The 12325-nt window shown below is 36.7% G+C and overlaps 1 protein-coding gene across 1 annotated transcript; it reads right to left on the minus strand.

Moving 5' to 3' along the window:
- Positions 1-7175: 7175 nt before the first annotated feature.
- LOC136262289 (clotting factor C-like) lies at positions 7176-11894 on the minus strand. The gene is made up of 6 exons (XM_066056513.1): positions 11555-11894; positions 11108-11380; positions 10889-11053; positions 10246-10374; positions 9077-9748; positions 7176-7585 (listed from the first exon to the last, which is right to left on the minus strand). The coding sequence occupies exons 1-6, from the start codon at positions 11727-11729 to the stop codon at positions 7386-7388; spliced, it is 1614 nt and encodes a 537-aa protein (XP_065912585.1). The 5' UTR covers positions 11730-11894; the 3' UTR covers positions 7176-7385.
- Positions 11895-12325: the final 431 nt, after the last annotated feature.

Here is a 12325-nt window from a genome sequence, read left to right on the forward strand (position 1 = left end):
TAAAGTTGTACAAGAAACTATAGTATTTAACTAATGAGTATACACATTGATCAGAAGTATGAAAATGTGTGTAATACAATTAAAATAAAATTGTATATGTTGCACAAAATAAGTGATCTGAAAAAGAGAACAGTAAACACACCAACACTGGTTTAACTTACTTTCACTGTGGAAAGAAATATAAGCTACAAAAATATAGAGAACATATCCAACTGTTATAATAGCTTGTAGGCGTAAACAGTTGCTACTATAGAGTGTACACATCCAGTAAACTAGTATTATACAAAATTTGGCATACGATGACATTATATTTGTACACATACAACAAATGAGAAGTTTGATGCACCTGTCAATAATCATATATGTATCCACTTAAATTTGCTTACCTTTAACATATCAATTATGCCCATGGCCTAGTGAGGTCATACAATACAACAAAACTACCTTACTATATATCCTGAGTTGCAGTAAGCAATCCTAAACACTCTGTAATTCGTTTGTGGGCACAAATCACCCATTGGCATTTCCAGGTGCTACAAGATGTCAAGGATATGTCAACCTGAAATGAAAATATGTAACTAGTAAATTCGTGCATATAGGCACAGGTTACTGGCCTATCATATGGTATGGTAATACTGTATGAGCAGAAATTTTGGCGTGGAATTAAAATTGGCAAATGCTCACAAAATCGCCAAATTAAAATCTCGCCATTAGTGTTTCTACTATTTCAACTGATAGAACAGGCGAAAGATCATGCAAGCAAGAAACAAGGTGGTGTATCTAGATTGATGTAGCTACTACTGGAGGTCAGTCAGTGGTTAATCAAACAATTCTACGATTGTCTATATAAATATCACAGATTAAGGAGGTCCTATACTATTTCGCTGAACAAAGACCACTCGAGGAAGATACACCTTGAGAAACATGCAATGGAGCCGGATCATAACTAGCTAATTGGCATGGAAAATGTTCCCAATCACTTCGTCTCCTTTTGCTACACTGTCATGGATTCTCTGTCTCACATGAAACTCACTCCAGTGTGCGGGCCAATGAAGTAAACATACATACATCTCAATTGCAAACAAGAATCCAGCTATACAATTTGCTACCATGCGGGCTCGCATGCGGGACTCCACATTGCATTTCGTCAAATTAAACTCTCGCCAAATACAAATTATTAAGCAAACGCCAAATATTCTTGCCAAAATTTCTGCTTATACGGTACTGTGTAAAAGGGATCACAAAGGTTTGTGTTTTTAAAGTGTCAATCAAAATCCGACCTCGGCAATCCTATAAAGCAATACATAAGACAGACAAGCAATTACAAAATGTTTGCCATCTACAGGTGACCATAATAATTATAGTGTTGATGTGTATATTTACATTGAGACATATGAAGTTGCTGTAGTTCACATCCAAGGACATGGAGTCAAGGGAATTGTGACCACATTATTTCAGAATCCTTCACTGCCTAAGTAAAGTATCGTATAGAGGGAAACCTTGGCGGGGTGATGAATTTGGCATTTTGCTACACATTCGCCAAAGTTTTAACCCGCAAATTACTTGCAGCACCTCGGATAAGCATCTTTATAGCTCAGATAAGCATCTTTATAGCTAAACACTGGGCTGGAATTCACCAAAGTTTATTTCACCAAATCCTTAAATTCACCAAAGCTTATCCTGCCAAAGTTTCGGTATCTTTCTTCACTCAAGCGTGATACCTTCTTATTATCAAGGTAAGGTATATCAAGGTATCTTCTTTCTTGGTGTCTTTTTTACCACGGCAGCTGCTTCAACAGCGTGTGACATATCAAGGTGAAATGAAACGTAAGCAAAGAAGGTTGCACTTTCTCACAAAAAAACATTGACCAGAAACCTTGACAGTATTGGTTAGGCATAATATAACCAAGCCCAAAAGTGCATTCAATATACTCCCAATAGGTTGCTACAATTTTTAAAATCTATTTTTTATTCAGTGGAATCTTTTGCTGACTGACTGACTGACTGACTGATCTATTCAAAGAAGCGTAACTTAATAACACCTAAGGTTACCAGCTTAATTTTTTCACTGCTAGATGTTGCTTCAGTCTGACAGGTGCCTTTTGGCATACCACAGTACATGCATGATTGACTTACCCTTGTCCTCCTTTGTGTGCCATTTATCTTTTTTTTGGGCAATTGGAAACAGTGGAAATGGAAACCAGAAACGGAAAGTGGAAATGGTCAAATTTCATATAAAATGAGTAAAACCCTTGATAAGTGGCCACATCTTAAGACCACCTCTGTACAAAGACCACATCTGTACAAGACCACATTGTAATTAGATCTCAAAGATAGCTAAGGATCCCTTTGTGGTCACCTTTGATAAAGACCACCTCATTACATGGTAACATTTGGTAAGCTTCAAACATGTATTTCATGACTCAAATCAATGTCATCTCTTTGTCCACACTCCATTCACGTCAAATACCATCATCACTTAGTTTGTAGCAGCATAGATAATACTATGGTACCAGAATGTGTCATACAAAAATATTCCATGCAAGTGAAATGTAGCTAGTACACTACAACCTACTGTATCAACGAAGAGCTAAGTCTTTTTAGCTGTTTTGATGAAGCGGTCTGACAGGATGTTTGGAACCTAGCTATTATTGCAATGTGAATAGGTGGTCTTTATAAAAGGTGACCATGAAGTGGTCAGTATGTCTTAGCCATCTTTGAGATCTAATTCTTTGTACAGAGTTGGTCTTTATAAGAAGGTAGTTTTTAAGAGGTGGACACTAAACAAGGGTCTCTACGGTACATTTATATGATGATTTGACAATTTTCATTTTCCATTTCCACTTTCCATTTCCACTGCTTCCAATTACCCATCTTTTTTTGCTGACAATGCAAGGTGTTGATTTGCGGATGGCCGTAATGAAATTGTCCACATTTTCTGCAGTGATTTAATTGATCACAGGAGCACTTCTTGTGCTACTCTTCATTTGTAGTGATGTGCGATGGGTTGAACACAACTGAAAACAAAGTATAATGGCCATTTCATATCATTGATAGTTGCAGTATGCCATGACCTGACTTCACAAATAAGCTGAATTCGGAGTGAACTAATGCTTTTATCCATCCAGATATGCTTTTTTTAAAGCAAGAAGACTGCAAACTTAGAAACAGCAATCATTTGACTGTAATGTAAACAAAAAAACACACATAACTCATTTGCTGTAAAGAATAAAAATTCTAGAGTGGGCCATTCAGTTTAAAGACAAACTTAAGGAGAGCTGCTTCAAGAATAGTGTTGCATGAGTAACTTAGTTTAGAACGGCTTTGTTCTAGTTTCTGTAGGTCTATATAAACAGACACCATGTTTCCTAAGCCAACTTTTAGTGGGTTTCTCGTGCATTTTTGACCTTACCATGTTGGTAAATATACGGAATTCTGCTAAAACCAGTAAATTTTATTAGGTGCACAATCCCAATGGCTATTTTCAATATGGTTTATTTTTAGTTGTTTTTTCTTAAAGTATATGCACCTATCAATGTAAAGCCCCACCCCACCCTTCCCGGGAATTTGCACAATAGATAGTGCAAAAGACTCACCCCTTGGGCAAAATATTTTTACAATGCCCAACGTTAGATGCACCCACCACCCTGGGGGAACGTGGAAACTTCGTGTGGCATCCATGTAATGGACACAAGTTTACAATTATTAGTACAACAAGGGGATGTCACTCAGGCTCTTGCTGTAGGTCAATCTACGACCGCGGTCAAACTCCAAGTTAACGGTCAAAGCCACAAAATAGCTCTTACAGTGGGTCAAGACGATACAGAAGGTTCGAAACCCACAATCGAAAATTATACGTAGCTATTATCAAGTTTACAGAATTATACGTAACTCACAAGAGGTAAGGATCTCCAAGATGTTTTAAAGCTCCTGCAGGCATTTCGCCGTATCTATAATGATTTTTCTCTCCCAGTGTCCTGGTAGCACGCACTAAGAAAATATTATACTATGTTACAAGCGCAGGTGTGCATTGGAAAATAGAGAAATAAGTGGAGGTCACAGATCTACCTACAGCGTGAGCCAACGTGACACCCCCTTATACAATCACCACAGTCTGTCAAAAAATTTTGAACACGACTGATTTTAATGTCATTCAAAATTCCATGAAAAAAATATTTACAATTACAAAATCCCCACATGTAATGTAGAGTACTAAATTCCCACAAAGGACGCACAAATCCCTACCTATGCCCGGGAGGGGGGCTTGACATTGATATGTGCATAACAGTCACTGTTTTCTAGTAAGAATATTTTAAGGTTCGGCTAGTCCTGTACGCCTTTGTATAGGACCTTAGTCGGCTAGCAATTATTAGTAAATTCTTTAATAATTTCATCTCGCTCTAATTAATGCCTTCTCGTTCTGCAAGCGTGAGAACGACACAAATACATGACGCGACTCCAACAGGAACGATGGCTTAACGGTTAGTTTAATAATGATGATGAGCTCACCCTTCACATTTACTCCTGTACACACTGTTCTAAGCGGAAAATTCCTCACTGCTGCTGCCCGGTAGCTAATTCTTCATGATCTTCTAACTTGTAATGGTGAGCCGATCAACAGATGGTCTATACAACGGGTAGGCTATCATATCGCTTTGTTCGCCCACGGAGAATATACTATCTATGGTACCATGTTAAGTCCATTGTGCGCCTATACTGAGGCGCTTAATCATATCAGTTTATCACTGTGCAGAAATCAAAATGATTGTAGTGCACAGGTGCATAGGCGGATCTAGGAGGCATTGTCAAGGGGGGGCAAAAAATTTTAGTGTACAAAAGTGTTTATTCCACTAAGAGGAATTCTAGTACACAAGTTATATTCAGTTACATAACTTCATTCAGTATAGTTGGATGAATGATAGACATACGGTTGTAAGACTGTAGTTGGCGAAAAAAATTTTAAAATTAGACCTCCTAGGTTTGAATCTGGGAGCATTTTTGATAGCATTTAGCTAACAAAGTGTATGCTTACAATGCATAATATAAAGATTAGTTAGCCTAATTGAGATAAAACCTATTTGATGGTAAAGTGTGCTAAATAGAAATAAGGTGTAGCTATAGCTAGTATTGTTGTAATGACATTACAATTGTGACTGTTCTATTAGAGTAGTGACTGCTCTATTAGAGTAGTGACTGCTCTATTAGAGTATCTCGATCTTGGCACAAAAATTCAAACTTATATGTCTCACTTTCTTTACAATGTACAGTATAACTGTAAAGTACATTTACAATTGTTGTCTTCTATTTGCCCATTTGCTTTCTATACTTCTGAATACAGTATGAATACATGATTCCAGTTTCTGGTATCAACTGTGAGCCCAAGGGGGGGCAAGAGAAAGGCCAGGGGGGGCACAGCACCCCCTGGCCCCCCCTCAGATCCGCCTATGCACAGGTGTGATCATAGGGAATGTGTAGGTTAGTACAAAACTCATCTAGGGTGGGGTAGCTAATTATACAAGGAGAGGATGGGGTATTCCAATGTCTAGCTACTGAGGCCAGGGAAAACTAAATTGTAAGGTCATTAAATATGATCATACTGAGTTTATAGCTAGCTGTATAATATTCTCTCAGCTGGCAATGATTAGAGTTGATTCACAGTTTATAATCACTACCCACATGGTATTTGAAGGCCTCAAAATTTTCATTAGAGCTAGCTACCATTATTTTATCACGTGGTGCTATAATTAACGTTCTCTGAATAGAACACATGTCCCTTGGTCTGTACTGAATAGCCAACAGTGACTCAGTGGACTATTATTGGATAGAGGCACCAGTAAGCCTGTGCATCCAAATCATATATACTAGTCAAACACAAATAACCAGTTACAAATCATATAATTACATTTCAGTCTGTCCAGCAGTTCTTAAACTGATTAGCTATAGGGGAAATGGCATCAATCACTGACTGGGGTAGAAAGATCTTGATAATCAATTTGTGTGGGGCTTGAATAATTTCGTATGTTATACTCACTTTTTAAGATCAAGATATACTCTAATAAAACACTCATGTGTGTATAATCACCTGACAAAAAAAATTCTATTATTTACACATAGCCTGGAAAGTTTTTGAATATTAAAAGCTTGGATGATAAATTGTGAATCAACTTTTCCTGGAGAAATTAATTCCATAATACATCAACACGAGTCAAAGTAGCAAAGTTATTAAGAAAGTCCTCACGGTGTTTGCATGTTAGTTCGAATAATGTTAAAGCCAGTTTGGGTCCACAGATATATTATAGCTAAGGAGAGATATATACATGGTTCAAATAACAAGCTCAATGATTATCCATTGAATATTTTAAGTGCTGTATCTGCATTTGCTAGATGATAATTTTCATGGGACATTGTTTCTTTCAATTCATGAGTACTTCACCATTTAAAAATTACAGGCTCAATTGCTCCATGCATTTACTCTGTGTATATTTACTCCTCTGTGTGTCTCTGAAAATAGTTCTAAATACTTAACAACTTATATAGCTTGAAACTTTCTAGCCACACAAAAAGCTTTCCAATAAAAGGAATGCAGAAATCCTAGTAGAGGTATTACTTTGATCAAAGGTGAAGTGAGCAAAATTACAAATAACAACACACATAAAGAGCGGCTATTCTCTTGTACCACAGTCAAAGGATCCATGTTCCCAGTGCATGAAAATACTTAAAGGAGAAAATGTCCCATGTTCTACTTCACGGATCCACTCTTCATATTTTCTCTTCTTCTCTAGCTCCTCACACCTGTAACACTGGGGTAAAGATACTGAACAGTGTGTGGGAGCAAAAGGATTAAACACCTTGACATCAGAATAGGATCCCCGACCACATTCCCAAAAGCCATTGACAACAACATCAAGACAGGCCCCATCCTCAATATTAGCCAACCTATGCTGAAAAGATTCCCCTGTTAACGGTTGTAGAGATGGTTCAACTTCAACACTATGACACAATTCAGTTAATAGTCCAGCAGTGATGTCTCAAAGCACATTGTGATGAATTAATAGGGAGACCACCACATGGGCAACAAAGGCCCAACAGAGAATTGCAATGGCAATGTTTGTAAAAGACATACTGAGATTACTAAATACATTATATTCTACACCCCACATGCAAATATATTGTGATCCTTGTTAATACAGTAATAAATATCTGACTAAAACATTCGAAATATTGCTGGAAAGTATTTCAACTACTGTAGCACACACACACACTATAAAATTACACAATGTTTAACTGAAACATTCCTCTATAATATTATGGGGGGAAAACAACCTTCCTATATATGCAGCAGTTCAACTAAATCTACTAAAGCAGGTCAAAGTAACAGGATCACACTAAATGTGTAGTCCAGTAGTTTTCACGATCCAAGGCAACACATTAGTAGTTGGAAGAGTGCTAGTGTACACATCATATGGTAGAGTTGCTTGACACTTTGAATTTGCAATTCCAACCATAACAAACCACACTCTGGTTGACTTGATCTGGTATACCATCGGACTGCCATCATCACATGAACCATTTGGATCATATTTATCTGTTAAGATTAATTGGTAAGTATTAAAGTTGAATTCAGCATGATACTTACTGTAGCATGCAAGAGGCTATAGCTACAATATATTATTTAAGGACACAAAAGGTACAGTATCTTCCTTGCATCTCCTATGAAACCAGACAAGTACAAGGAACGGTAGTGAAACAAGGGAGTTCATCTACACCTGCAAATATACTAGTGGACACTTAATGGCTATACATATGGAGTAAATGTCCACTAGTATAGCTTCAGGTGTGGGCCCTTATCTCACTACTTTTTATTTCTTTGGTGCCTAGCTAATTGAACTTAAAATTTCCTTGTACTTGTTTATTTGTAACATAATTATGACTGGTGAACCTGTGCATGCCACATTAGAAGAAAGAATGGTGTCAGGCTTATTGTTTTCATCTGAAGACACGTTCCAACTGTGGATTACTGAAAGAGCAAAGTGGCCATTATGCTTTGTTTTCAGCTATGTTCAGCCTGTTAAAAATGAAGAACACTATGAGAAGGACCTCTGTAATCAATCCAGTTACAACAGAAATTCACTTGTACAAACGTAGGGTAGCCATCACATGGCACTACTGCAAATCGACGCCTTGTATTGCCAGCAGAGATAAATGGGACACAAAGGAGGACACAGGTAAGTCCATGACGTATGCATTGTACATTTGTGGTATACCAAAAGGCACCTGCCAAGCTGAAGCAGTGTTGCACAGTGACAAAATCAAGCTTGTAGCTGATTTACGCTTGTCTGAAGGCATCAGTCAGTCAGTAGAAAATTGTAGCAACCTATTGGAAGAGTATTAGGTCATATTTAAGGCACATTTGGGCTTGGCTATACCTAACCAATACTACCAAGAAGGTACATGTATTGTGAGGCTGGTTTATGGTCAATATTTTTTGTGAGAAAGTGCAAACCTCCAAATGTATGTCACTACCATACTGTATGATAACTACAAAAGAAATCTCATTAAGATAGTAAATTAAGGATGGTCATTTACTCTAATAGAACAGTCATTGCAAACCATATACGAATTTTTGTTTGAATTTAAAGCACCTTTGAAGTCAAAATTGACAAACCCGACACTTATATGTATTACAAACCAATCAGATACAATAATGAAACACGAATATCTTTCATGTACATTGTAAATTAAGTGTAGATTAACACTAGGACATACATAGCCAGGAAATTGTAGAGCCAGACCACCTGGTACTTGCACTTATACCAGTTCTTCTTGTTAGCTCCTCCTTGGCAATGGAAGTGGACTGGAATTAGTAAAGCCATGTCTAAACAGAGTACCCCTCAAACACTACTCAAGAGATGAACTATGAAATACCAGGACAAATTAGAAAGCCAATCATTATTACTTCTGCGGAAAGCACTTTTGATTAAATATACTCAATTATCAGTTTTGTATAGATAACTCCACATTTTTGTTGACTTAATTTAAGCAGTCATTGTACAATAATTGTTGTACAACTTCTTACCAGTACAAATAGAATTTGTTTCAATATCATAATCACCACCATAACTTTTCTTGCAAATATTACTAGGAACAGTTGACAGCTTAGAGTAACGCAAGTGAGATGAAGAACCCCAGCCAGTTACAAAGACGCCATGGACAAAGTCAGGGAAATCTCTTCTCATTGTTGTATCCTTGGGTAGACAGACCGGAGATGTATCATTATTATTGACTGGCATGGATAACTTCAACAATGCAATGTTGTAGTCAATGACTTTATTCTGATATCCTACGTGGCAATATACAGCAGAAATAGTGCGAACAATTTCATTGGTTTGTGTCACAGGACATTTAGCCAGTTTATGAAGATATATTAAAATGTTAGAGTAGTCTAATCCACAAATACACTCTGCGGATGTCAGTACCCACTGATCATTGATGAGACTGCCTGAACACAAAAACGATGAGTTATTGTTAGTAGCATTAACACATAACTGAACATGCCAGCTGAACTTCCTCCTGTGTACATTTCCTGAATTACCGCCATTAACAGCTACATTACTAACACCACATTCAATGCAAGTCTTTCCATCACTAGCTAGAGCAAATGAAGGAGGACACTGGCAATAGTAGCTGCCTTGTGTGTTCACACATTCTCCATCACATAATGTAGATTCCAATCTACACTCATCAACATCTAAAATTAATTTGAAAAATATAAATGAAATGGCAAATGTGTGTATTACAATTCAAACAATTATTCCCTGGTATAAATATAGCACAACTATGTAGTTTAGTAATATCAGTGTAATAGCTAATATACTAATTGTAATGAATAGAATGAATACTAAATATTAAACTAGAGTTAGTTAGCAAACAAGTGTCAGCGGAAAGAAAAGCCGAACTACTGAAACAATAGAATGTTTGAGGTAGCAATAGGTAGAGTGACTGCCCCTTGCCATTCTTAAATGGTATAAAAATTGCTGATAGCAAAATGTTCACCTAAGAAAATAGGGACAAGAAAATTGTAACTCTAGTGGTACATAAGTACATAGATGCATGCAGAGAAGGTTGATATACAGTACACAGATCTCATGCATTAATTCCAATTTGTACGTATTCGCATTAAAGTCACCACAATAACTCAGAGTCATCTACTAGATGTTGCTGTTTAGTAACAAACATATTCCATACCAACACAATCTGAAGCATTCAACAAATCCACTCGGTATCCTGGTCTGCACATACAGAGCACAACTCCATTATCATCAACATTGGCAAAATGAGCACAATTAGTGGCACCAACATCAGTACAAGTATCAGCTACAAAATAGTAATAAAATATAGTAGCTAATTGATGTGCAGGAAATTTTTGGATACAATAGTTTATGTAACTTTTCAATTATTGACTACTATACCTCCTTGAGCTGTACCTTTAAATTGATAAAATATGGGCGTTTAGCGTGATACCAGTCAAGTACCCTGCTACACAACAGCATAGTGGCACCCTTTATCTCTGAAGGTTAGTCAGTAACTAGAGAGGGCAGTCCTATACATATGTAGTACATCCATGCACGGTGTTCCTAAGCTTTAAATTGCTTTGTGATCAGCTGGATAAACAAGTGACCAAATATGTGCTTGGCTTTTTAGTTGTGGGGATATTGGTGACTACATTATGGTCAATACCACTAAACCTTGTGTAAACGTTAGACTAATCAGATTCATGGAGCTCCACTGAAAGTGCTTTGTAGGAAAATCCCTACTTTGGCAATACACAAATTATAAATTTAAGTATCTTATTTCACTTTAATTACTATGTAGATATTGTAGTACGTACCAACACACATGGGAGGATCTGAGTTCCAAGTTCCATCTGGTAAGCATTTAGCTGTAGTGTTTCCAACAAGTCTGTATCCATTATAACATCCATAAGCTACTAATTTGTTATCCCCACTAACAGTTACAAAACCATTCTGTATATTAAGATTTGTAGGACATTGAGCTAAAAGGTATACAGTATTAACAGCTTATGAGTGTTACCAGTACAATTTCATACCTGTCACAGTAATTATAGCTTCTCTTGATATAGTCTCTCCATCCTGATTTCTAGTCACACAGATATATGATCCAGTATCTGATGGTACAGTGTTTATAATAGTTAGTTGTTTGCTATTAATCCCACTAGCCCTACTGGTGTCTACTTCACCATCAACACGTTGCCAGTGATAAAAGGTATCACCAAAACTCTCAGCCTCACAATTGAGTGACACGCTAGTACCCTGTCCAACAGTGACATCTTCAGGCTGCCTACTGATACGAGGAGGAGGTACTAAAGGTAGAAAATTCATAGTAAAACATTCAGCTACACATTTGACATATGAACACAAAACGCAAAGAAACTCTAAACAGATTGACTATTGAGGTTGCAACAACTTTTAGAACCATACAGGAGTGTTTTCATTTATTAATACAACAATACAGACATCTTTTCAACAAGCCGTACTTTGCACAGTCAGTTGCACACAGTCTGATTCAATTTGTCCTGCTTCATTACTAGCAATACAACAATATTCTCCAGCATCATGTGATGTAACATCAGAAATAATTAGAAATCCAGTAGTTGTTGATTCATCAATCTTAGTATCTTGAGTGGCTGTAACTGCTTTAGCAGGTAACATTTTACCATCTTGTCTTTTCCATGAGATTTTTGAATCACTAGCTGAACACGAAAAGGAAGCACTATATGGTGCTATAACCACACTGGGTTTAGGCGGAGCAACAATTGTAGGTGGTGGAGGTGTAGGAAGGGCTGTTTACAGAAAAGAAAGAGATACCATAACAGTATATATATCAATGCTTCAACACATACATAGTACACACATACAAACACAATTAATTGTACCAAGTGGAATTGGTTTAACCTTTACTAAGTCATAGATGTACACAATACATACATACATACATACAATACATACATATATAAAATAATTATTGTACCAAGTGGAATTGGTTTGGTTTTTACAAATGTACGTAGCATAATTACTTATATACTGTACATTGTCAATTTTATCACTTGTAAAGTTGTACAAGAAACTATAGTATTTAACTAATGAGTATACATATTGATCAGAAGCATGAAAATGTGTGTAATACAATTAAAATAAAATTATATATGTTGCACAATAAGTGATCTGAAAAAGAGAACAGTAAACACACCAACACTGGTTTAACTTACTTTCACTGTGGGAAGAAATATAAGCTACAAATATATAGA

This window comes from Dysidea avara, chromosome 1, assembly GCF_963678975.1.
Source record: "Dysidea avara chromosome 1, odDysAvar1.4, whole genome shotgun sequence".
NCBI classification, from domain to species: domain Eukaryota; kingdom Metazoa; phylum Porifera; class Demospongiae; order Dictyoceratida; family Dysideidae; genus Dysidea; species Dysidea avara.

Excerpts from the sequence above, each read along its gene's own strand:
- LOC136262289 (XM_066056513.1), bottom strand. The coding sequence starts at position 11,729 with ATGTTACCTGCTAAAGCAGTTACAGCCACTCAAGATACTAAGATTGAT. Across the intron at positions 11,054-11,107 it reads AGCTATAATTACTGTGACAG|CTCAATGTCCTACAAATCTT; the intron begins GTATGAAATTGT and ends TATACCTTTTAG. Across the intron at positions 10,375-10,888 it reads AGATCCTCCCATGTGTGTTG|CTGATACTTGTACTGATGTT; the intron begins GTACGTACTACA and ends ACTATTTTGTAG.